The sequence below is a fragment of the Sarcophilus harrisii genome, chromosome 2 (assembly GCF_902635505.1).
Source record: "Sarcophilus harrisii chromosome 2, mSarHar1.11, whole genome shotgun sequence".
Taxonomy (NCBI): Eukaryota; Metazoa; Chordata; class Mammalia; order Dasyuromorphia; family Dasyuridae; genus Sarcophilus; species Sarcophilus harrisii.
In genome coordinates this window covers 417,354,179-417,380,359 of record NC_045427.1, presented here as the reverse complement: position 1 = coordinate 417,380,359, position 26,181 = coordinate 417,354,179, and the positions used below count along the sequence as shown (strand labels likewise).

The 26,181-nt window shown below is 50.5% G+C and overlaps 1 protein-coding gene across 3 annotated transcripts; it reads right to left on the bottom strand.

The window, feature by feature from the left end:
- Positions 1-1,305: 1,305 nt before the first annotated feature.
- On the bottom strand, positions 1,306-25,035 carry PDLIM7 (PDZ and LIM domain 7). 3 transcript variants are annotated; one of them, XM_031953761.1, is made up of 13 exons: positions 24,906-25,035; positions 22,825-22,939; positions 14,969-15,120; positions 14,133-14,163; positions 12,898-13,061; positions 11,757-11,890; positions 10,028-10,064; positions 8,162-8,220; positions 7,582-7,810; positions 4,676-4,856; positions 4,442-4,562; positions 3,966-4,081; positions 1,306-3,328 (listed from the first exon to the last, which is right to left on the bottom strand). In XM_031953761.1, the coding sequence occupies exons 2-13, from the start codon at positions 22,918-22,920 to the stop codon at positions 3,242-3,244; spliced, it is 1,407 nt and encodes a 468-aa protein (XP_031809621.1). In that variant the 5' UTR covers positions 22,921-22,939; positions 24,906-25,035; the 3' UTR covers positions 1,306-3,241. The 3 variants fall into 3 exon arrangements, with proteins under 3 accessions (XP_031809621.1, XP_031809620.1, XP_031809622.1); XM_031953760.1 differs by lacking the exon at positions 12,898-13,061 and adding an exon at positions 12,212-12,228 and having other exon boundaries at positions 24,906-24,967; XM_031953762.1 differs by lacking the exons at positions 1,306-3,328; positions 3,966-4,081; positions 4,442-4,562; ... (1 more) ...; positions 7,582-7,810; positions 8,162-8,220 and adding an exon at positions 9,137-9,770 and having other exon boundaries at positions 24,906-24,967.
- Between the last annotated feature and the right edge of the window lie 1,146 nt (positions 25,036-26,181).

Below are 26,181 nucleotides of genomic sequence, written 5' to 3'. Positions count from 1 at the left end.
GATAAATAAAACATGCATTACCTGTCTTACAAGGATAACCTGAATCAAGTGCTCTGCAAACTTTATAAAAGCTATAGAAATACTGTTACTGAGCATGCAGCACATAAATGAGATTGGTGAACACATTCTAGAAGGTAAAGCTCCTATTTAGCTGGTGCTGGTCCAAGGCTTTCCCAGGACAGAAGCTAGAAGTTGGTTTTTTTTTTCCTTTTTTTTTTTTTTTAACATAGAGTTTAAAATAGGCCTCAAGCCCTAGCTATATCAGATCTAAAACTCTATTATAAAGCAACAATCATCAAAATTGTTGATACCAGCTAAAAAGCAGTGGTAGATCATCAGTGGAAGAGGTTAGGTACACAACACACAATAATCAATAACTATAGTCATCTACTGTTTGATAAACCCAAAGACTCCAGCTTCTAGAATAAGAACTCACTATCTAACAAAAACTGTTGGAAAACTGGAAAATATTATGGTAGAAACTAGGGATAGACCAATATCTCACAGTGTATACCAAGATAAGGTCAAAATGATGAGTACATGGTTTAGACATAAATGGCAAGAGAGCAAAGAATAGTTTACCTCTCAGATCTATGGAAAAGGAAAGGATTTATGAACAAATAAGAGATAATATTATGAAATGTTAAATACTTTTGATTATGTTAAATAAGTTTTTGCACAAGGCCAATGCAGCCAAAATTAAAGGGAAACAGAAAGCTAGGAAACAATTTTTACAGTCAGTGTTCTGATTGATAAAGGTCTCATTTCTAAAATATATAGAAAACTGAGTCAAATTTATAAGACTTCAAGTCATTCTTCAATTGATAAATGGTTCAATAATATGAACAGGAGGTTTTCAGATGAGGAAATTAAAGCCATCTATAGTCATGTGAAAAAATGTTTGAAATCACTATTGATTAGAGAAATGCATATTAAAGCAACTCACCACCTCCCACTTATTAGACAAGCTAATATGACAGAAAAGTAAAATGATAAATGTTTATAGCAGCTCTTTGTGGTGGCAAAGAATTGGATCCACTTGATCCCCATGAATTGGGGAATGGTTGTACAAGCTGTCGTAGATGAATGTAATACTATCATTCTATAAGAAATGATGAGCAGGCAGATTACAGAAAATCCAGGAGAGACTTACATGAACTGATACTGAGTGAAATGATCAGAACCAGATCATATACAGCAACATTATACCGATGATAAACTTGGATAGTATTGTTCTTCTCAGATATACAATGATCTAAGACAGTTCCAAGACTCAAGATGGAAAATGCTATCCACATCCAGGACTATGGAGAACTATCTATTTTTTTTTTTTAATGAATCACATTTATTAGAAATTACTCTAAATAATTTAGAAATCCCAAAGAATAGGGGAGAAGCAAAAAACAGAGAACAGAAACAGACTAGAATAGCAATTGTTACTCTCACAACCATAGGTCAGTAACATATAGGATTTTCTTGATATCAGAAGAAGAAAATAAAATTACCTTTAACTTTTCAGTGGTTAAAGGCATACTTTATTTGGTTTCTTTCACCCCTTAGCTATGTGATCTTGGGTTAATCATAGCTTCTCTGAGTTTGATTCCTCATTATAGAATAAGGCAGATGAAGTTGATGATTTCTAAGGTTCCTTCCAGTTCTGAAATTGTATAGCAATGTAAAAGGTTAGACATTTCCTTGCTCTTTCTGATGGTCTGTATCTCCCAGAAAGACTGAATGATATCTAGTACATAAGTCTTAGGTGTTTGGGCAATTCATGGACTTCTCTGGGTACACGACATTTTCAAGTGAAGGTCATAGTTAGAAATATAGGAATATTCTATCACCATTTATGGAGAACTATCTAATCAAAATGCAGACTGAAAGCTTACTATTTTCACTTTTTTTTTCCCCTTTGGTTCTGATTCTTCTTTTACTACATGACTAATGTAGAAATTTGTTTATGATTGTACATGTATAACCTATATCAGATTGCCATCTTGGGGAGGAAGAAGAAAAAAAATGAAAATCAAAATCTTATAGAAGTAAATGCTGAGAATAAATTATGCAAAGGATGGGGAGAGGGCAACCTGGGGCCAGGTGAAGGATTCCTGTAGCTTCCTCAATATATGCAATGTTCTTCCCAAAGCCAAGTAGAGGAGGTACTCTCATCCCCATTTTACTAAAGCTAAGATTAAATAATTTGCCTAATATCAGAGTAAGCATTGTTCAATGTATAGAATTATCAGTCCTGACAGATGGACAATGGAAGCATTATCATCTTGATTATGTAAAGAATAGGAAGAAACTAAGGTTCAGAAGGGGGAAGGAATCAATCCCTTCCAACAAAGCTTATGTTAGCAGCAGGATTCAAACGCGTGTTTCCTTAAGCCTAGGAAAATATGCAAAACTTCTCTGAGGCCCCAGACCCTCTTAGTGTCTCTTTCACCCAAAGCTGCTTATTTGGGACCCGATTCATTGAAGATGCACTCCTGCTTAGACACCGTCATCAGGGCTTTCTTAATGGCAGGATTTCAAGTAGTTGGGAAACCAGGTAGTTCTCACATAAACAGCAGAGGTCCTTGTTCAGTCTGACCCCTCCTTTGAAAATACTAACCAAGCATGTATTCCCTGGCAGGTGCTGGGGCCCTACAATAGGAGCTATGGGGGGGACAGGGGAAGGAGAGAGAGGGGAGAACACTGAAGGTCAGGGTAGGATACAGACAGATTTATTAAGGCACTAAAAGCAGATGGAGGCTCTGCGTCCAAGGCTGGGGTTCAGTGTGGGAGAAGCTGCTGCTACTTTGGTGGGACCTGGATCTCAGAGGCTGAGAAGATGGGCAAGGTTGGTGGGGAAGGGAGAGTTTGGTCTGCTTCTGCTCCAAGAATCTCTAATTCTCCCCAGTGTGACAGGGCTGGGGCTCAGTGGACAAACTTTGGAACAAGTGTGTCTTTGTTCTCTGTACCACCCCAGTGTGTCTCAGGCTCCTCCCTACCCCCCAAATCAACCAGGCTACTAGCTGTTACCCCAGCTGCCTGAGAGGGCCTATGTGCATCTTCCCACCCTCAGCCTCAAAGTGCTAGGGCCGCGTACAGAGAGGTAGCCCAAGGAAAGGAAAGCAAGGGGACTGCACAGGCTCTGGGGTCACCCCAACGGGGAGGAGTGGAAGGTACGGGATGGGGGGCTGGCATGGTCAGGGCCACAAGCTGTGTCCAGGCAGGGCAGGACTCAGAAGACAGAGGCTCAGACATGAGAGAAAGCGTGGCTCTTGCACAAAGGCTTGTCTTTCTTGGAGTAAAAGGTCTTTCCTTCCAAGTTGATCTGGCAGATCTAGGAAAAAAAAGAAGCCCAGTCAAAGAGTATCTAAAAAAGAAGAGAGGGTCCAAGAGGGAGCAGCCCTTCCCTGCAAGAGGGAGGAGAGCCCTGGGGCTGCCTACTAGAGACAACCCCAACTGGGGAGTGAGTTGATAGGGGCTCAGAGACATGGATGGGATGCTGCCATGGATCAAAACTAGGCACGCCTCAGAGCTGGGTTTGATCCAGGTGGACTGGCCCAGACTAGAACTGGGATGGGACAGGGTCAGAGGAGACTGGAGTAGTGTGGATTGGGAAGGAAGGTGAGGGTGGAGGGGATCCAGCATTAAGGGAGGAGACTCCATGTGGAACAGGGCAGCGCTGGGATGGGATGGAACCAGGACCACGGAGCTGGAAGAGCCTCTGGAGGTCTAGCCCTCTCATTTTACAGATAAGGAAACTGAGGCCGGAGAGGTGAGAAAGCTTGCCCAACATCTCACACACACAGTAAATGACAGCTGCCATCGCAAGGAGATGCCCTGGGGCTGTGACCAGGGGGACTGGGCCCCTGGGGGACGGGCCCAGGGTTGGGACTGGAATAGAGCTGGGTTGGGGAGCTAGATGGGAAGATGGCTAAGGCAGCTGCAGGAGGAGGAGGGAAAGGGGCCCTCACAGCACAGACGAAGCAGGTATCATGCCAGCTGAAGCCCAGAGCCTCCAAGAAACGGTCCCCGGCATCAATCTTGAAGTCACAGCCCCGACATTTGGTGCCGAACATCTTCTCATAGTCTGGTGGGCAGGGAAGAGATGGAGATCCGAGTCTGAGGTCCCTCTACTAGCCCCCAGCCAGAGAAGATGCCCTCTGGCCTCTGCCTGCCCCAGACACACACCTCCCACAGGACATCTTAACCCCTCCATGCATGCCTGTCCCTGTAATAGGGAGGAGGACAGGGGACGCTGCCATGTCAGGACACTTCTGGGAATCAGCGGAGATCAGATGGGGTGGGGCCAGCCCACATGCTCCCCAAAGTCCTGTTATTGCTGTCATAGCAACTAGGCCCAAGGAGAATAGGGAAGGAGGGGCGGGGCCCACGGCCTTTCCACGCTCTGGATTCAGACCCTGCCTGCCCCCATCAGCCCCACCTTTACCTCGCTCACAGTAGGGCGCTCCCTCCTCCATGTAAAAGGCCCGGTTGCGAATAGGTGTCTTGCAAGCAGCACAAGTGAAACACTGCACGTGCCAGGTCATCTTGAGGGCATGCATGATCTCCTGGAGGTGGGCAGGAAGGGGCACGGGCCTCCTGACTCTGCCCCTCCCTGGCCCTGCCTCCCAACTTCCCCGGCCCCCTTCCCTGGAGGCCCCCGGCCCATCCCCACGCTCACTCCGGCAATCTTCTTCTTGCACTTGGCACAGCTGGGTGCATAGCGCATGTCATAGCACCGGGGGCAGAAGATGGAGCCCTTCTCCTCAAAGAAGCCGCCCTCCTCCAGCACCTTGCCACACTGGCCACACACAAACTCCTCGGGGTGGTAGGAGTGGCCCAGCGCCACCAGGTAGCGGCCCCTGCAAGGACGGGAGAAGAAGAGGGTGGCAGGGACGGCGGGAGCTCCCTGAGGGCAGGGGTGTGCCCCATGGTGTGCCCTCCCACCCGGTGCAGGCTGGCTGAAGGTATGGCTCAGAAGCCCCGCACTGGGAAGTCTGAGAACTCCCTCCACGGCCTGTCCATGGGGTGAGCCCCTCCCTTCTCCGAGCTTCTGCTCTCCCTTTGTACACTGAGGGGCAGCTGGACCAGGCGATGCCCAACATCCCATTCACCTTGAATTTATGAACCGAGCTACTCTGAGTCAGCAGGGGCTGTCTCCTCACCACCTTCTTACACCGGTAGCACAGGTACAGAGAAGACAGAGAGACAGCCGAGCCTGCCGGGGAGTCAGCTGTTCCTCCAGCCTCTGTCCCCCCACCAAAATCCTTATCCCTCTTCCTCTGGGAGCAGAGAAGTCCTAAGCGCCCTTTGAAGCTACACTTGGGTCTTGAGTAAAGAAGGGGAACTGGTCCTTGAGGATGCGGGAGAGGTTGGACAACCCTGATGAAAATTTGGGAGGCTGCAATGGAAAGCAGGGAAGGAGGATAAATGTTCTCTCATGACTAAAAGACCTTAGACAATGGGTCTCAGTTTCCTCCTCACTAGCTATACTTTTTTTTTTCCTTTTGGCAAGATAATAGGGGTTAGATGGCTTGGCCAGGGTCAGTTAATAAATATTAAGTATCTGAAACTTTATTTGAACCAAGGTCTTCCTGACTCCAGGGCCAGCCAGCGCTCTGTCCGCTGCATACCTACTGGCCATGAGTTAATGAATGTCAGCAGATATTTATGATCCCTTCTGTCCTTCTGATGTCCCAATCAAAGCAGTCCTGCCATAGTCCTCCATTTGCATCCTTCCCCCTCTTACATCAGGGCCAACCCCTCAAGGCTATCATTTCTGTCCTTTTTATTTTTTTTCCCCTTCAAGACCTCTCTTAGGTGCAAACTCCTCCAGAAGTCCATCCTCCCACTCAGCTACTCCCACTCCCACATTTTCCTAGAGCACTTTCCTGGATCTCTTTGACCCCATTACGTTCTATTTTGCACTGCATTCAATTTGAGTACCTGCTACAGCCCCCTAACAAGAGGATAAGCTCCTTGAGGTGAGAGACCACCATCTATTTCTGTGTTGGGTACCTTCATTCCCTTTTGCCGTACCCTTTACCTTTACAGTCTGATTCCTAACTTCATCATTCAACTGAAACTCTGTCTGAAATGACCCACGACCTTTTAATTTCCAAACCCATTGGCCTATTCTGTTCTCCTTCTCTGTGACTCTCTGCAGCCTCTGACACTGCTCATCACCTTCTTTCTCCCCCTACCTTCTGACAGCTCCTTCTTAGTCTACTTTGCACCATCTGCATCTAGGTCACCACCACTACTACCCTGGTATGGATGTTCCCCAGACTTGGTGCTGGGCTTTCTCTCTAAATACTGTTTTTCTTGGTGATCTCGTTAACTCTGATGGATTCAATTATTATCTGGAAGCCTTCTTCTTAAAATGTCAGTGTAGTGTGCACAGAACTGGACGTGGGAGTCAGACACCTAAGCCTGAACTTCACCCCAGAGGCTTGGTGCGATTCTGGGCAAAGCACTTAACCTCTCAACCTCAGTTCCCTCATCTGCAAAATGAGGATAGTAAGAGCACCTCCGGGGCTTACCCCCTCCTCACAGCCAGTGGTTACCAGGTCCTGTAGGCCTGCTCTGTCCTCTCCCTGACACTGACAGTCACCACCTCCACACCTCTCCCCGCCACGTCTGCCTTCCCCCCTCTTCTCCCCCCCACCCCTGCTGCCACTCTTGGCCCAAAGAGATCTTCCTAAAGTGCCAGTCTGACCATGTCGCCCCCTATGCAAAACCTCAGGTGTCTCATTCCTAATCCCAGGGTCGAATGTGCCGTCCTTTGTGGGACTTCAAAGCCCCTTACACCCTGGGCCCTCTCCCCTCGCAGCCTCCTCATACCCACCCGCTGCCCATGCCCTAGGACCACCCCGGCAGCGGCTGGCACACGGCACACCAGCTCCGGATTCCGGGCGTCTTCTCTGCTGCCCTCCGCGTCCGGTGCTCCCTCTCTCCTCACCCACACAGCAGGGCTTCCCTCCACCTCAGCCTCCTTCCGCAAGAAGCCCTTCCTAATTCTCCCTAATTTCAGGGCCTTCCCTCTGAGATTCTCCTCCACTTATCCTGAGCAGACTGTGCATAATTATACGTTGTCTCCCCTATCAGACTGTGAAAGAGCCGGGGCTGATTTCTGCCTTTTTTCTGTGGTTCCAGGACTTACTCAGCACGGTACTGGGCACACAGCAGGCACACAATAAGTTTCTGCTGAACTGACTTGTTCAATTGAACTAACTAGTGGAAAAGTGCTACAGAGAGCCGGCAGGAGATGGCTTGGGAGTCAGGAGGGCCGGGTTCAAATCTCCAACACAGCCCGGCTCTTGCACTCCTGGGCCCCCCCCGGCCTCCGGGGGCTTAAGCCTGTGAGGTGCCCAGGAGGAGCCCATCTGCACTGAGAAAAGGCCTTCCTTGCTGGGAGCTCTCTACCCCACTGGGATCCCAGCTCCCCGCACACAAACAGGGGATTCGGGCCACCACCAAAGCCAGAGAGGGAAGGAGAGGGACAGGCGCTCGCCTGCGAGCATGTGGCAGTCACCCACTCCTTATCCAGAGTTTTCCATCACGGCGTTGTTCGGGAGGGCCACCTACCGGATGACCTTGTGGCACTGGTGGCACACGGGAGTCTTGCTGCTGTCGGGGCCCAGCTGGGCGGCCTGCACGATGGAGTTCCGGTTCTGCACAGGGGTGGGGGTGGCCGGCTGGCTGTGCCGCGTCAGAACGGTGCTAGTCTTGTCTGGGGCGTAGCGCTCTGCGAACGCCGGGTCCACTGCCCAGGGGGGGCGACTGGCGGGGCCCGAGCTCCAGGGGCTGGTAGGGCCTGTGAGGGCCGAGAGCCAGTTCTCAAGGCAGCCTGGAGCCTCACCCCTGCTTCCCCCCCAGCCTGGCCCTCCCCAAATCCTGGTGGTCAGAGGGACAGACACAAGACTCCCCTCCCCCAACTGCCCAGGCTAATGTCCAGAAGGCTGGAAACCTCAGGGGTTACGTCTAAGTGTCCTCTTCCCCCTGCTCATCTTGCCACCCCTTGAGCCCCAGCATCCAGAAGAAAAGACTTCTGCATAAACCCCAACCCTGCCCTGGCATACCAAGCCACGCCCTAGCAGATAAATGGTACTCTCTGGGTGAGAGACTGGCTCTGGTTTATGCCCCCCACTTCCGCTCTCCTGCTCACCAGATCTGGGCTCTGGGGTCAGCGCAGTGGAGGCCGAGGAATCTGTCCTTGGTACCTGGCTACAAAAATCCCCATTTGATCTCCATGGGACTCCGGACCAGTGACCATCCCCCTCCCTATAACCATGGGTCTCCTCCAACCCCGGCTGGGGAGTGCAGTGACCCGAGGGCCTCCCCGGGCCCCAGCCAGGCCTGACCCCTGTTAATGGAATCTGAGTTCCCCTGGCTGGGCAACGAATGAGCTGAGGCCCTCTCAGGTGGCCCCAGCCTGCATCCAGGCCCCAAACCCAAACCCACAGCCCCCTGGGAGAAAAAGCTCAAACCAGGCCCTGGGTAGAGAGGCATCAAGCATTACGTTCCCCGTTCCTGCTGAAGCAGGAGCTCCTACCTTGCCTACACCAGAGGGCCTCGAGGGCCTCCCACCACTTCCCAGGACAGAAGCACAGGTAGATGTTCCTCCAACCCATGAGCAAAGTTAGGGGGCCTACACATGCTTGCGAGGGCACTAACTCCCTTGGCCCCAGGACTCAAGAGCACTTTAGGCCCCTAGTCAGGGCAGCTCGGACTGAGGATGGATTGGCTAGTGGTCTTCTCCCAAGATCCCTTTGCCAGAAAGGCCCCCTCCCCATTACTTGCAGAAAGTTTCCTGAAGGCATGCAGTGGTATGAAAAAAGCACTGGGCTATGAATCAAGGAACCTAGGTTCTAGCCCCTGCTATGTCCTTGAGTCAGTCGTTTAATATCTAGGGGCCTCAGGCTCCCTATCTGTAAAATGGGGGATTCTGAATGTCCCTTCCCAGGTCTGACAGCAAGAGCTTCAGGGATTTCCCTCCCCAACAGGGAAGGTGGCTAAACTTTAAAGACTGCTATCTTTCTGCATCCATAAATACGGTAGCCCAGCCCCCACCCTTCCCTGGACACCCATGCCCCAAGAGAGGTGTTAGATAACCAGGGAGGTAGAGAAAGAGAAGCAGAGACAGAGAGAAAGAAGAACATTTATTTCCACAGCTCAGTCCAAAATGTCCCTTTCGTTGCTCCCAGCTATGACCATCACATCTGGCCCCTGCCAAGGAATGACCCTACAAGGGCATTTAGAAGTGGGAGAATGTGTGAGGGATCACCGAGTTCAAAACCTCGCATCAAACAAGGACTCTTGAGCATGGCCCTCCAGAAAGGAAGGCTCAGCCCGGGCCCAGGATCAGGGAGATATGGACATTCTCAAAGACTGCCTTAGATCACCTCCTTAAGGGGGCCAGTCAAGGGAGAAGAAGGAAAGGGATTGCCATATATCTCTGTGGTCTAAGGCTGGGGAAGGGAAGCAGGCCTAGGGGGGAGATGGCAGAATGGGGAAGTAAGTACAGATGCACTTGCACAGAGCAAATGAATGAGAAGCGTTATCTCATGGGATGACAAAGGGAGCAGCAAAGGTTAGCAGGAGAGCTGGGAGACAGGAAAACAGGAAGGCAGATTGGTGGCCAGCCAAGGCCTGTACTAGGGAACTGGGAGGAGGGTCTGGTCTAGAACACGTTGAGCATGTGGGCAGATCGATGATGGTGCCAGTCCCGTAGGCGAGTGTAACGGGGGCTCTGCAGCTCCAGGACATACTTTTCCCTGAGGGACAGAGAAGAAGAGGAAAAAGGAAGGAGGAAGAGGAGAAAGGAGGAAGAGGAAGGCCTTGGAAACTCCAAGGCAAGGAAGCCCACCTTAGGGCTAAACACCTACTGCTCTGGGAGTCACCTATGATTCTAAAGCTTCTTGCAAAAAGCTCCCATTGGCGGGGCTCTCTAGAATTTATCATGGAGTAGCAGGGCTGGACATGGCAATGCCAGGGGAGCACGGGGGCCTGGCCAACTGCAACCCTGTCTTACCTGGATTTCTTCAACTGCTCTTCATCAGGGTCTTGCACTGAAAAAACAAAAAAGGGAAGATCAGAGAGCAGGAAGGTCCCCTAAACCCTCCCACTCTCACCTACAAGCTTTCCCACAAGTTCTATACAGAAGAACAGAGGGAGCCTGGGCCCCCCCAAAGGGAGGCAAGCAGGCAAGAAAGCTGCTGTCTAGCAGGAAAACTAAAGCTGGATGTGGTGAGTGTCTTCTGGGAAAAGCCCTGAACAGTCTGCTCCTTGGAAGAGGACCTCAGGAAGGAGCTGAAATACCACCTGGGAGGGGAGGGACAGCAAAAGGTCCACAATTTCAAAGCTGGAAGGATGGAACATGGGAGGACATCTGGTCCAGACCCTACCAAAGCAGGAAACCATCCTCTATAGCATCCTCCAGTGACAGGGAGCTACACAAGAAAACCCTCAGAGTTTCTGGAGAACTCTGAAAGTGTTTCTTTATACAAGAAACAAAAATCTGCCTTCTCTGCAGTTTCTACCTACTATTGCTAGTTCTGCCCTCTGGGGTCAATCAGAAAAACTGTGACCTTTCTTCCATATGAAAACTCTTTAAGTAACTGAATCTGGGAAGAGGGGTGGAGCAATCTACTGGAGCCAAAAACATTCCATTAGACTCACAGTCATTTGAGTCCAATGCTAAGTGACCAGGGACAGAAAGTACTTAACAAATCCTTGTTGATCCACCAATTTAAGTTAAACTCCCTGTCCTTGTTTTACTAATCTCTAAAATGGGAATAAGGCATATAATTCATATTGAGATGATGGATCAAATGAGATGTCTTCATAAAGTACTTTGCAAACCTCTGCTGCTGTTCAGTCATTTTTCAGTCATTCCTGACTCCTCACAACCCCACATTTGGGGTTTTCCTGGCACAGACACTAGAGTGATTTGCCATTTCCTTCTCCAGCTCATTTCAAAAATGAAGAAACTGGGGCAGACAGGGATAAATGACTTGGCCAGCTAGGAAGTATCTGAGGCTGGATCTGAACTTAAGAAAATGGGTCTTCTCAACTCCAGGCTGGATCCTCTACCCACTGTACCACCCAGCTGCCCTATTTGCAAACTTTTAGGTGCTAGATGAAGTTCAGCCAACAATATTGTGTTTCTCTCCTCCCCCTTTCCACTCCCCACCCCCCAGCACCTAACTTTTCTAGAAGTCACAGAAATAGCCTAGTAGAATACAGAAATAGTTCCTTCGATTGCCCTCTCCTATGACACCATCTCCAGTTTCCTCTTAATCCTGGTCACTCTCTTCTGGACATATTTCAGCTTGTCACAGCCCAAGACTGGATACCAATATTGCATATGGCCAAAGCAGAGGACAGCAAAACCTTGAGCTTTCTTGCTCCGGAAAGTCTGAGTTTTCATCTCTGCAAAGGGAGGGGGCTTGCCTAGATGACCCAGGGGCTTCCTTTTGACTTTAAAATTCAACACCCCTTTGAACACAGCATGGTCCTTTCCCACCTGTTTTCTGGCTGACGCATCACACAGAGCTGATTGCTCTGAAGCTTGCATCACTAAGATTCCCAGGTGTTTTCCCCATGGGCCTCTGTCCCATACTTCCATAACTGATACACTCTGTCCCTCCTGAGTTGTTCTCTCCCAGACAGAAAAGTTCAGGGGTCCGTTCCCATCCAGAGCTGGAGACAGTAACATGCATCGGTTCCTACATATGGCTGTCCCTTGCCAGGGTACTTACTGAACTCTGTACCCGTGAGGTGGGCCAGGATCCGGAAGGACCGGGACTGCCCAGTGCCAGGGCGTGGCTGCCAATCCTCCGTGTTTTCCATCAGACGCTTTTTGCTGGCATCAGGCAGTGACCGAAGGGGCTGTCTGTGGGGAGGGTGGGGTCTGGCTCAGGCCCCCAGGTTGCAGGAAGCCTCATCCCACCCTGGCTGTGGTCCCACTAATTTCCCTCCACATCCCTGCCCAGAGACAATGGAAGTTGGCCTGAAGGTGGGGCTGGACAACCCCAGGGGCTGGGAACAGTGTGGAGAGGAGGCCCCCAAACAGTGAAGAAGGTAAGAATTGCCTCCAAGGGCTTAAGTGAAAGGGTGTATGTAAGGGGAAGGTGAGCAGGGGGAGAGGGGAAGGTTATACATCCCCCATCGGACCCGGGAAGAAGAGAGGGACAGGCAGAGGGAGCTCACTGACTTGTTAGGGGTCTCCACCTGCAAAGAAGACAGACAGACAAGGAAAGGATGGAGGAAAGAGGGACACATACAGAGGGAAATGGGGGAAGAGACACAGAGGAAAGAGGTCAGATTAGCCACAAGAAACAGGTCGAGTCCACCGAGGGAGCGGGGGTGTGTCTGTGACAGGCTGTCTGAGGTGTAGGGGTCACATGGCTGGGGGTGAATGCACTGGGGGTGCAGGTCTGTAACTGCTGGGGGGGAGGGTGAGTGTGTGGGTAGCGTGGCTGATGTCTGGAAAGGAAGTGTGAGTGCCTGGGGGGCTGTGTGTGATGGCTGAGGTCCACCCCTGTGTTACAGAGGGACCTGTGTGTGACAGCTTGGTCCTTGGGCCCTGTCCTCTGAACCCCGGCTGGGCTCCCCCAGCCAAGGACCAGGCCTAGGGAGAAACCTCCACCACCCCCGGGGGCTCTGACAGAACTCTTCCTGAACTGGGACTCAGGTTAAGGGCTCAGTCAAGCCCAAAGAGCCTCGACTCCTCCAAAAGGAGGGAAAGGAGAAGCCCTGGGGCTTGCCACTGCCACACTGAGCCAGGCTAGAGGACTCTAGGAACAGTTTGGTAAAGAAGGGTGGAGAGGTACGGCACAGACACCAGAGAGAGCGGAGAGCACCAGCGTCACTGGGCCCATCCAAGCCCTGGCCACGTACCCATTCTGCTGGGGGGTGAAGGGGGGTGGGGGGACCGGGCAGGTCCCTGGCTTCACCCCTGTGCTCTCAGCTGGCGAGGCAGCCCCAAACGGGCGGGCAGTCTTGTTGAGGGCAGCACTGGGTGTGAAAGTATAGCGTGGGGGCTCAGCGGAGGGGGGTGGGTCCTGGGCAGAGACAAAGCAGAGCACAGCATGAGCAGGTGGGCTGGAGGGCTAGGGCATGCAGGGGGCAGGCAGTGCTCCAGGCACACACCAGGCAGAGGCCCTGCCCAACCCAACCCCAGCATACCCACCTTCCCAGCAAGATTTGAGATCTGAAGGCCCACAAAATTCATCTTTTCCCTCCTCCCTTCCCTGGAAAATCAGAGCTTCCTTTCCAGTCTAGGGACCAGTCCTAGCTTATGGGGTCCTTATCTCTCTGCTTTTCCCCCCACAAGGCCAATGGGCAGGATGCCCAGAATGTGGGATCCACCCCCCCTCCCCACAATAAATCAGCCTCCACAGACAAGGGCCCCAGGAGGAGAGGAGCTGAGCTGGTCACGTGTCCCACTCCCCCACATCTGGCCAGAGGCAGGGGGCAGGCCAGAAGCTCAAGTTTCAAGCTGTAGCTAATGAGGGGCTCACTGCACCAAGGGATGAGCTCATCCCCTCCACCCCACACACAGGCGGGGCCAGGAAGTGGTGGGAGCCGCCCCCTGGGGCACCAAGGCTTGGCCTTCCGGGGAAGGGGTCCAGCTCCTCCTCCCAACATTCCCACGCAAGCAGAGAAGGCAGGCACCCTTGGTACCCCTGAAGGACCATCTCATCTTGCCCAGGCCCTTTCAAGCCCGTTTCCCTAGGCAATCAGAACCCCACGTGACCCTGACACACCCCTCTGCCGCTACTCCCAGCCTCCACACCCCAAATCCAAGGCAGAGCCCTAACCCCGGTGCAGAGACAGGCACAGGTACAGAGGCAAATTCTGACACTCAGCCCCAGCCCAGCTGCACAACAACTACAGAGCGGGCCCGGATTATGGCCCAGGAAGGAAATGTGGAGCAGTGCTGAGGCCCAGTGGGAACCCAGGTTCCTCTCCCAACACTGCTCTTCTGGGCCAGCCCTGGGGAAGGCAGGGGCCCCTTCAGAGTCTATCGGTGACAATGGACTCCCTCCATTCTCCCTCTCTACCTAGAGCCCTGTTTCCCTCATAAGAGACTGAGCCCTAGTCAGCCTCCTACCAACAAAAGCCATTCTTACCTTCTGGGGTTTGCTCACAAGGGGCTGGGCTCTAAAAGACAAACAGAGTTCAGAGTCAGGATAGAATATATAGTTTCCCCTCACTCTCAAATCAGCCCGCACCCCCACCCTGGCCTCTTCCAAATATCCTGCCAAGTGTTGCAGCCATCCTCTCCCCACAGTGAACCATCCGGGGCCCTTCATCCAGAGAGCAGACACCCTAAGAGCAGGTGACATTTCAATATTCATTATTTCCCCCATGAGGTAGGCAATATAGGTATTGTCTTCAATTTACAGAAAAGGAAACTGAGGCAAAGAAAGATTACAGGGATTGCCAAAAAAGATTTATCACACAGCTGGGAGACAACAGTCAGGAAGAGAAGGCAGATCTGCTGACTCCAAGTCTGGTGCTCTTTCTGGTTAGCTATTTCCTTCCTTCATCCATCAAACCTGTGAATCTGGTTCCACACATCAGGCTGGGAACCTTCTGGCTTGAATGTGGTGAAGAATGGATTTGTGCACAGTGACTATATATACAGAGATACTCCTAGATGTGGGGGCCCACAGCTTGAGGGGGAGGTGTTCTGGAGGTCTTGGACACAGAGCTCCTCAGGAAATCAACTCATCCCACTCTTGGACCACTTACTGCCCTAGGTCTGAAATGGGGGCCCTGAGATCAGGCAGAAAATAAGACAGAGGGAACAGGAAATGTCTTAGGATCTACGAGTAAAATGTGGTTCCTGGGATCAATACCAAGGCCTGGCAGAGGCATCCCAAGGTGAAAAGGAACACCCCATCCTGGTCAGATGCAGAAAGGAACCCAGGAGTCCACGCTCAGGTCACTGTTTGCCACACACCTGCTGAGGCTGAGGCTGAGCTGTTCCCCACAGGCCCGGATTTTGTTCTGAGCTTCAATGTGGGTCAGGTTGCTGGTGTTCTCCCCATCGATGCTCAGGACCCAGTCTCCCACACCCACTCCAGCCTGAGCTGCCTTGCCCCCTGGAGTCAGCTGCAGAAACAAAAGCCACAGAAAAAATTTCAGACATAACACAGCACAGTAGATAATGTGCTGGAAGACCTGGATTCAAATCCTATCTAACATTTAGTTGCTATGTGATCTTGGGCAAATCACTTAAACTCCACCTGCCTCAATTTGTTTATCTATAAACTAGGGGTTAATAATAGCATCTGCTTTAGAGGGGTCTTTGTGAGGATCAAGAGATAATATATGTAAACTACTCTGCAAGTTTGAAAGCACTATATAAATGCTGGCTACTATTAATATCAGAACAGGAAGGGGCCTCAGAGATACAGTCCAACCCTTTTGCTTTATTTATAATAGTGGGAAATGAGGCCCAGAGAAGAAAAAAAATTTGCTCAAGTTCACACTGATAGAAAGTAGTACAGGAGAGATGATAATCAAAATCCTCTTGACTCTACATTTAGGATTCTCTCCAAAATACCAAGGCCCCCCAGAATCCCACTGTCCCATTCACTGTCTGATTACTGGAGTCCACTGCCAGGGGGTGGTGAGCCCAGGCCTTCTCCCACTCCCACCGCCAACTGGGGCCAGCTGCCATGGAGGAGACAAATACTCACAGCCCGGCTTGGGCCACAAACCACACAGAATTCCAAACCCTGTTTCCTCATTACAGGAGCTTCAAGGGAAAAGAAATAATGTCAACAAAAATGTTTGGGAGATGGAAGCTTCCTAGAGAAATGAGGCCTGGGACAATCTTGAAGTAGGTGGGATTTTGAAAGAAAATTTGAAGAATGGGCATTCCAGGCCCAGGGACAGCTTGGGAAAGGGTGCAAAACACCAAAGTTGGGCCACAAGAGATGAGGCCGCCTGGGCAATTCTCCCACCAGGTTGTGGAACTCCTCAGAATCCAGGAAGGAATTTGGATTTTATCTCACAGGCAAAGAAAAGCCATGGAAGGTACCAAGAAAGACTTATGTCTGAGTCAGAGCTGGCAATGTGGTCATGTGAAGAGATGGAGGTGAGTTAGGATACATCAAAAAAGGGGAGGAAGGATGAGATCTTGAGCAGGCACTTAAGAAAGCGGGATAGTCAAGAACCAATTATATCAGGGAAATCAAGGAAAGACAATGTTTCGTTTTGTTTTTGACAATGTTTCAAGGCTTTAGTTGATGAATAAAAATCAAAGACCTCAAAGAGACCACTGTCATAGAAGCCTCCTGGGTTTAGAATTAAAAGATCTCCATTTGAATCTCTGCTCTCCTCCTTGCTACCTACAGGACATCCATACAAGGAGGTTCAATGCTGAATTAAATGGGTTCTAAGGATCCTGTGAGCTCTGGTGTTCTGTGCTTTCAGTGGGGGTGAAAGTCAGATTATAGGAGGGTAAGGAGAGGGCAGCAGGAACAAGCAGAGGTATGAAATGGAAGTCTGCCATGGCCCTAAGCCAGCAACAAGGTCTGGCTCCCTGCGGGGAGTCCTTCAAGGTACTCAGGTCCCCCTCAAGTCTCGCTTTCCTCTCTGTTGGAGGTGTGTCTAGACAAGAGTAGTTAGGTAGATTCACAACTAGTGGAATGGCTGAGCAAAAAGAGTTATTAATAGTTCAATGTTAGCTTAGAAAGTCTTCAATGGAGTGCCCCAGGGAGCCTATTTAACAAGAGATCACAGTTGATAAAAAGGCAGTTACCTAACATGCTGGATCCAGAGTGAGAGAAGGCTCAAGCCCATCCAATCATTTAAAAAATATATACCTGTGATTTCATCTGTGCGTGGAGCTACCAGTATGGAAACCCACTCCCTTTCCACCAAAGCAATAAATCAGTAACTTGTTGCCTAGAATACCGAGAGATTAAACAGTTGCTCTGAAGTCACACAGCTAGTATCCATTGTACCACATTGTCACATAAGGATAAATGTAACAGCTTATACTTGGATTCAAAAACATCAATAAGTTCAAAATAGGGAGGGAGGATAATAAGGAGCAGTTCACTGAATAAGATCTAGGGGTTTTAGTGGACTGCAAGATCAAGTTCAATGAGTCAAAAGGCAACAGGACACCCAAAGAAGTAGTTTACTTCCAAGGATAGTCCTGCTACAGCCTGCCCTGCCAGATGGCATTTGGAAAGGTGCATTCAGCTCTAGGTGACCTCATATTAGGACTAGGGAGAAATGGCATATGTTTCACTTAGAGAAAGCTCATACTAGTTACTTTTGACAAAAACTTTTGGTGGTAGTGGATAGCTCTAGATGAAATCCGGGCTCAGCCACCTTTGGCCACCCTGAGCAATGTCCCTTGGCTATATGTCTCGTGGCCTCAGTTCCCTCATCTGTAAAAAACACACTAACAGCACACACTTTGATCGGTTACTGTGAGGACCAAATAAATATGTTGGAGCTTGGAGAGCTTTAAAGCCTCGTACAGACATAGCTACTGTTATTGTGGATCGGGAAGCTGAGTCTGTGACTCCATTTCTATCGGGGACTCCCAGATAAGGAAACTCTCTGCCAAGGGAGGCTGTCGCCTTTCTGGCAGCGTAAGTCTTAGAGATTTACCTAGATCTGAGAGGCTGGATCCTTGCCTACTGTCACACAGAAAACCTGTGTCAGAACTGGAGCGTGTCCTGGAATAATTATTTTAATTATTATTTGAAGGGCAGTATATTTGGAAGAAGGGATGATAGTTGTTCCGCTGGACTTTAGAGATTGAGAATGTTCAGGAAAAATGGGTGGAAGGGAAAGAGAGGCATGTTGAGGCTTGACATAAGGAAAACCTTCCCAGGACTTAACACTAGCTCAAGGGGGCCTGGGCTGATGCAGGGGGCAATGGGTTTTGGGCTTTCCTCCAGGTCTTTGGCAAAGGCTGGAGGACTGTTCCTCAATGATGTTCTCGAGGACAGTCTTGTTCTGATACAGAATGGAAGCCCCTTCCAGCTCCATGACTCTGCTCCCCAGGCAGCCACAATCTCCCTCCAGATATATTCAAATTAGGGGCTTGGGCATTCTCCCAATGCCTCCGTCCCCAGCAGCTCAAGGCCACGGACAACTTCAACCACTGCCTGCCTCTCCGGCCTGAGATCTAAGGGTGAGGCAGTGATTTCAGTGGGTGGGAGGCACTGAGAGGCCTGTCAGGCCCAGCAGCCTCCGGCCCCCAACCACAGGCATCTCCCAGCCCAGTGCATCTTACCCCCTCCCCCCACCACCCCAGACATTACCTCATCAGCCAGGCCAGAGCCCAAAAGGAGCTCCGCCTCAATCCTAGGGTCAGGGAAGGGAGGAGAGGGGGAGGGTCACAGCTAGCAGAGCTCAGGGAGGGGACCACCCACACCCTAGCTCCTCCCCCAGATGCTAGGGCTTGGGCCAAGGGCCCCACTGGTGGCCAGCACACCCTCAGGTTACAAGGGCAGGAGGCCACAATGGGGTCCTCCCCCTGTTCTCCAGAGCCTAATACTTTCTCTAAACCTGGAGAATACCTCAAGTTTCTCTCTAGAGAAGTTCTGCTTCAAGGAATGGCTGCCTCCTGGTTTCCCAAACTCTGTTCTAACGGGCAGGATCTGCCTAGGTCTGTGCTCACAGGACAATGGCTGGCTGGAGCTCAAGACAGGAAAGTGTGGGGCCTGCAGCAGTTTCATTCCCAGGCAAAGCACGGTCATTCTGGGGCCCCTGACCTCAAGTATCCTCTGCACAGAGAAAACTTATCCTGCAGTAATCACCGAGTCATAGCCATTAAGTCTAAACCCCTCATTTCTCAGAGGAAAAAAATTGAAGGAATTTGCTCAGAATCATAAAGGCAATAAATATCTGAGGTGAGATTGGAACCCAGAACTTCCTTATTGCAATTCAAGTGTATGGGGAAAAGGGGAGATACTGCCTGCCTACATTAGAATACATAACCCTCCACAGGAAAATCAAGTGCTAGACTCTGAAAATCAAGGGGAAGGGGAGAATGATTCTTAATATCTTAATAGGGTTTTGGGGAATAAATAAAAAATTGGGCATGGGGTCCTGATATCCCCCCAACCTCTTACAAAAACCTTCTTTGTGACCACTACAATCTCTGACCACTCCAAGTCCTGGCCAAAGTCATCAGAAAGGACTTCTAGAGCCAAGCTTGCAGAAAGGGGACAAGCAGACAGCAGAGAAGGTAGAAATGGGGGAAGAAAGGGAGAGGCCACTTCCCACTCCAGAGGTGGAGGACTGTAGGGAAGCAGAGTCCAGATTAAAGAGATGTTCACCCCACCAAATTGTGCATTGATCAAAGCATACCCAGAATGCTGCATTCAATTTTGGGCACTATGTTTTAGAAGACATTAATAATCCCCCAAAAGCCTGCTTCATGGAAGATCAAACAACCTAGGGATGGTTAGCCTGGAGAAGCAACAAGAAAGCTATTCTTAAGTATGTGAAGAGCTGTTGGAGGGAAGAAGGAATAATCAGACATTCTACCTGGCCCTAGAACCAAGAGCAACAGGGAGAGCTGTAAAGGGGGCAATTTAGACTTGATGTTGGGAAAAACTTCCTAACAATTAAGGTTGTCTAAAACATGGAATGAGAAGGTTCACGCGTTTCCCCTTCTTCAAACAAAGACCAGATGGTCATCTGCCAATTATGTCTACAGAGTAGTCTCGTGCTGGTGTAGGCTAGACAGAGTAGCCCTGAGAATCCCTCTGGCTCCAAGATGTTGTGATTGGTAGTTGGGGGCAGGAGGCAGCTGATGGCAAGGCAGGCAGCCCCTCAGGAACCAAGGCCTCAGAACTTCATCCTCAACCCTGAGCCAGTGAAGGTGTGGTGCCTGCCCCAAACTGAAGTTCAGATACCTCCATCTTCTCAGATCCCTCTTTGTCCCTAATCTGCCATCTTTCTCCCTTCCCTCCGTTACTTCCTCTATCCTTTCTAAAGCCAATTGCCACACATTCACCTGTGGATTTCTAACTTGAGTATATGGACCTTTAGAATCTCAACTTACCACAAAGAGAAAAGAACTACATGTTCTTTACCAGCCCCTCTCAAGAGACAGAGGAGCTCCAAGCCCTGGGCAAAGCACAGCTGTTCTTAGCCTTCCAAAAAGGAGCAAATTGGACCGTTTTCTCCCAAATCCAGGGTAAGAAAAAGAGCACTCTGGACAAATCCCTTTTTCTTTGGGACTCAGTTCCTCAACTAAAAAGTGAGGAGGTTAGACTAAATGATCTAAGGAATCTTCCAGTTATGATATATTCTCCATTCAAAATTCTAAAGGCATCTTCTGGCCGAGACATTCAATGTTCCATGTCCTAAAAGCCCTTCTCGGCTGGGATAGTCTTGGTTCCATGTCCTAAAGCCCCTTTCCAGAATGACATTCTCAACTCCATGTTCTAAAGGCCCCTCCCTGAATGACATTCTTGGTTCTGTGTTCTAAGCTCTCTTCCAGTTCTAAATCTGATAGGTTTAAAGGGCAAGGACAGGATGCAGTAGAGGCTGTCCCCTTTCCCAACCACTACACCTCTCGGTATCCGTAAACAGATACCATCTGGGCACCAGGAGGGTGTGGTGGGTGGGGGCTTAATCCACAGGCTCACAGGTTCCCAGGGAATAACTTGTACTCTGTTAACACAGTGAGCTTCCCTCTTCTATCCATCAGAAGATGGAGACACAAAGAGACTGCCGGCCTTCCAGTGCTCAGGTTCTTCCCGTGTAGTTTCCCCGCTGCCCCTCATGCTGGCCTTGGCCAGCCAGATCCTCATTCTCCAGATTGTCAATTAACCTTGGGAGCTGCTCTGGCTCCATCTACCTCCTCCTCTGGGCGCCGAGCTCTGCTTGGCTCTGCAGCATTCCAAGGCTTATAAGGCAATGAATGCCCAGCACCCGCAGTAAGCATGGAGAAGGGACAGGGAAGGAAAGGCCGGGACAGTCAGGCATCTGAGAAGGCTGGCGGCCAAGTCCTGACACTGGCCACTATCCCTGAAATCCACTGAGCCAAGAGACTAAGAAAGAAGGGGTTCCCAGAAAGCCACTAGGCAGTCATAGGAGGCCTAGCTCAAACGAGACCCTGAGCAGCTACGAGTAAGTACTTAGAAGGAATCTGTGTGGGGAGGGAAGTTATACCCTAAGATAGGGTAAGAAGCCTATGTCATAAGAAGCCAAAGAATGTCAGAGCTGGAGGGGGCCTCTGAAGTCATCCAGTTTCTTTTCTTACACTTGGAAGAACCAAAGCCTAGAGAGTGACTCTCCAAAATCATACAAGAAACTAGTAGAAGAATGGAGACAGAAAGACACAAGTTTGCACTTTCTAGGGAAGAATTCTCTTACAACTTAGAGGCAGGCCATCCATCTCTGCTAGCTCAATATCCATTTGCCAAGGGTATTTCTGAATGCTTTTCCCTTCTCCTCACCTAGTCCACTCCTTCAATTTGTGAGTCCCTTCTTCTCCATGAAGGAATCCCTGTTTGCCTTCAAAAGATAGGATACTAGCTCAAGAGCTAAAAGGGATCTTTGAAACGCACTGGTACGATGTTGCCCATTTTAGAAATGAGGAAATGGAAGCCCAGGGAAGTTATGGATTTGTCCATTGTCACACAGGTAAGAAGTACCAGAAGAGGGATTTGACTCCAGATCCACTGTCTCCAGTCAATAATTCTTTTTTCCAATGTGGCATGATGTCTTAGGCCACACTGATCTCCCCCAGTTTCATTTGCCCAAGACCCTGGAGAATATTGCATGGAAGGAAAGAGTATAATAGAAAGAATTCTATTTCTTTCTATTATATATAAGGCAGGGAATCAGACAACCTGAAATAGAGGCCCAGTGTTGCCAATGACAAATGTGTGATTCTGGCTGAGTCACTTCCCTTTCCTCATGGATAATGTGAATGTGTTACATTCGTTAGAAGGTCCCATTTTAGTTTTAATAAACTAGGGATCTACAGATATTCCCAGCATTCTCTCTATACTAGAATCCAAGATCTTGAGGGGCAGAAAGAAAGAGGAAGAAAAGAATAATAAGCATTTATATAGGACCTACTATGTGCCAGACACTATAAGGGCTTTACAAATATCTCAATTGATCCTCACAGCCCTACATGATAGGTGCTGTTATTATCTCCATTTTACAGTTGGAAAAACTGTGGCAAATAGAGGTTAAGTGTCTCACACATCTTAAGGGTCACACATCTACTATGTGTCTGAGAGCAGATTTGAATCCTTCCTGACTGCAGGCCCAGAGCTCTATCCACTATGTTAGCTAACAAGTTTTATCCATTTCTGTCTCACCCTTAGTATTCCCTTTTGTTCAAATAAAAGTCAATTTCTAAAGCATCATAAGATTTAGAAAAAAATATTACAAGCCTAGAATTACAAGCCTTGATATTCCCTAAGTCACACACAGAATGAGTGGCAGAAACTCCAAAAGTCCTCAAGTATGCTGAGAAAACTATCTCCTCACAATACTCAGTAAAAATGCTAAGATTTTTAAGATAGGTGTGTGTGAACATTATTATTCTCCATTTTATAGAAGAAATTGAGGTTAAATGACTGGCCTAAGATCACTTATGTAGACAGTAGTAGAGGCAACATTCAAAAGCTGGTCCTGAATGCAAAGCCCCAAACATTGTCAACATTCTTACATGACTTGGAACCATTGCTCTCCTGCCCACCAGAACAATGGCCCCATTCCCTGGGCTTGCCACAGCCAGCTCTGGAAAGGAACACATTAGCACCTATTGCCCCACCCTCATTGAATGAGGAGAGTAAGTTCTTATCTCACCCGAGAGATGGAGAGGGGGACATTGAAATCTTTGCCCCCTTGTAACCGGAAGCCCCAAGGAGCTGGCCCATCCAATGTCACTTTGTATGGATTCATGGTGCCGGCTGATTTGTTCCTGGAGGAAAAACATAAAGGGTTCAGCTGAGGCAGGCAGGCCAACTGGTTCCCAAATCTGGACTACAGACATCGCCCAGATGCCAGATGGACAATGAGCTGAGAACTTTGGTCTGCCCAGGGGATAGGGAGGGAATTGCTCAGGCCCTTCTAACTTGGACTAGTCCTCCCCTGACAGCATCCCCCACCAAGGTAAGGGGTTCTGCTCCAGGTCCCCTGAGAGCCCAGTGGGGAGCCAGGGGTGGGGAAGATCCAAAAGAACTCTCTTCTGCCCCCCCCCAACCCCACCCCCTAAGCCTCTGAGTGAGAGCAGGGTCAGACTGTGGGCAGGCCAGAGTGAAACATGGAGGCCTCACTCAGGCTATATAAGGCATGAAAGCCGACACTGCAAGTTGGGGGCTCAGGGTGGGGGGGGGGGGAGGGAAAGGGAGATTGTGGGGGAGGGAAGGGGAGGGGACTGGAGCCCATCCCAGCCTTGGCTGTTCCCCAGCCAAGACAGGAAGAGAAGCAGAGAACCTTTTGAGCTGACAGCTGATCTCAGAGAAAAGGAGACCAGACCCAGGAGATGTACTGCTGGCTCTAGGAAGAGGGAAAGGACCTGCTCCTTTTTCTGAAAAGCCCCTAGGGAACATGGGAAAAGGTGGCCTGGAACAAACAAGCTAAGGCAAATAAGCCTTCTGCTGTCACTACTTACTATTCAATACCCTTTCAGGCAACAGCTAAGGCCAATCAAGAGTTCGGGGAAGTGGGGGGGTCCTCTGAGGTCCTGCTTCTTAGAGTAGGAAAGGATTAGCACTTTTGGGGAGGGGGTCCTTTGAAAGTCTGCTTCTCAGGATAAGCCAGGAGACTGTCAATTAAGGTGGGAGGCCAGGTGTATATGATACACCCAGAAATTCCCTTAACCCTCCTTCCTGCCTCAGTTTTCCCAGAAGCCTGCTAAAAAGTCCTGTCCAACCCTCCACTGGAGGAGAAGGATAACAGGTTTGGCAAGAGAAATTTCTCTCCCTAAGAAAACATGGGACCCAGAGCCTGTGTTATCCTAGGCCAGTCATTTAACTGCCCCGGGGCAGTTTCCTCATCTGTAAAATGAGGGAGGAGGGGACCGGATGCCTTCGGCGGTCTCTCCCAAAGGCAGACCTACAATTCCTTTGAAGAAAAACGGCAGAAACTCATGTCCAGCGGTCAGCATCCTTAACAAACGGAGACTTCCTGGGATAGCGCAGGCAAAGAAGGATGGTCGGTAGTGGAGGGGAAAAGAACTGATAAAGGCATCCTCAGCTTCCCCTCCCCCATCCAGGGGGATTAGAGAACGCGGCAGTCTCCCAAGGAAGTAAAAGGCAGGGTTCAAGTTAGTGCCTCTGACCTCCCCAGAGGGGCAAGGAGGGGTGCCAGCCCCCTGCTGGGGGGCGAAGGGAAGGAGGGGAGGGTGTCTGCCGGGGAAGGACCGGCCGCCCATCCCCCCCGCCGAGGGAAGGGAGAGAGGAGCTGTCAATCAGACCCGACAGAGGAAGGAAAAGAGCAGGGGTCCGCTCGGTCCGCATCTCCTGCTGGGGAAGGAGACACCGTTCCGGTCCCCCGGAGAGGTGACCCAATCGCTGCCCCATCACCCCCGAGGCGGGGGCCCCGCGGGGGAAGGGGCTCTCAAAGCGGGGGGGGCGGCCCAGACCCACCGACAGACGCTGAGTGACTGGGGGGTGGCCCCCTCCCTGCCTCCCTCCCCGCTCCCCGGGCGGGGCCGCCGGCCGGGCCCTGACACGGAGCGCTCCCGCCCGGCCACAGCCCGAAGCCCCGCGCCGGACAGGGCGGGGCGCTCGGAGCGGGAGCAGGAGGGGGCCCCGACCCCGCCGAGCCTCGCGGGAGCCCGGGGCAGAGGCGGCGGCGGCGGCGCTCGGGGCGCGGCGGCCGCGTGGCTCGGCGCTCGGGGCGCGGCGCCCGGGAAGCCCGCGCTCGCTCCCACCTCCGGTTACCTGGCCGCGCTCGGGGCGCCGGGGGCGCTGCGGGGACCGCGGGCTGCGCGCACTCGGGCCGCTTCGGGCCGGCCCCTGCGCGCTCTGGTTCCGCCCGCAGCCGCCGCCGCCGCCTTTGAGCTCTGGGGGCGGGCCTTAGGGAGGCCCTGCCGCGAGGCCCGCCCCGACGCCCCGCCCCTCTCCGGGCCCCGCCCCCTCGTGGCCCCGCCCTCCCTCCCGCTTTGTCTCGGGCTGCCGGGGCACTCCGGGAGTCCGGGAGCGACCGCGCCCTTCCCACCTTCCCTTCCCATGCGGGCGGAGCTCTGGGGCGTGAGGTGCTCGCTTCCTCCGAGAGTCCCCGTCCAGGCTCCTGCCCGGAGAGGTGGAAGGAAGCGCAGAGCTCCTCTCTTGTAGCCGTCTGGTTTTGTACGGGGGGAAACTGAGGCTCAGAGAGAAGGGGCTTGCCCGAGATCCCGCAGGACGTTCCTAGGCTCGTAGATTAAAGCTACAAGATTATAAAGCCTCGGAACCCTCCTCCCTAACTCACACCACGGACCCAGAGGTTGGGTGACTTGTCCAGCTAGTAAGGATGGGAGGCAGAGTTCAAACCCAGACCTCTCTCCTTCAGATTCCGCTGCTTTATCCGGAACGCCCAAACGGAGTGGGATCCAGCTCTCCTGTTTCCTGTGTGAAGCTTTCTTTTAAAAAGGGGGAACCGGGTAAAGGCTTCAAGACTCGAAGTACAGATTGAGGCTTTTTTTGGACACAGCTATGAGGGAATTTGTTTTTCTTGATAATACATGTTTGTTAAATGTTTTTCTTTCGTTCCCAAGGGGGAAAGAGAAGGCAGAGCTGAAAAAATACAATTTATTTTTTAAAAAGCTTAACGTCCAATCTCGAGATAACCACAGAAACTTGCTTAGTAGTTATTTACATTTAAATCGATTCATTGGGGTAGAGACTATAACATACACTGTTAGGTTTGATTGATGTGCTGGTTAGTTTTACCAGCTTTTCTTTTTTTTCTTTTTTTGTTTTGTTTTGTTTTTTAATAAATCCTTTGTTACAAGGGATGGTTCTCCGAGCACAAGGAGGAAGGAATATGTCTGGAAAGGAATATAAATAAAATATTTTAATCAATTTCAAAATGAAGAATTACAAGAATTTTTCGGTCACTCCCTCTCAGTTCACCTCAGGATTCCTTCTTTGTCTATTCATTCTCATTCACTTTTTGTCTTATATGGTCATGGTAGTAAGTATTCCATTCTTCTGCTTTTTCTACTTTGCATTTTTTTCT

Bases quoted from the DNA above. Each gene is read 5' to 3' on its own strand.
- PDLIM7 (XM_031953761.1), bottom strand. From the start codon at position 22,920: ATGAATCCATACAAAGTGACATTGGATGGGCCAGCTCCTTGGGGCTTC. The intron at 4,857-7,581 runs GTAGGTGGCCCT...CCGTCCTTGCAG, and splicing joins CAGTGCCACAAGGTCATCCG to GGGCCGCTACCTGGTGGCGC. The intron at 4,082-4,441 runs GTAAAGGTGGGG...CCTGCCCACCAG, and splicing joins AGCGCCCTACTGTGAGCGAG to ACTATGAGAAGATGTTCGGC.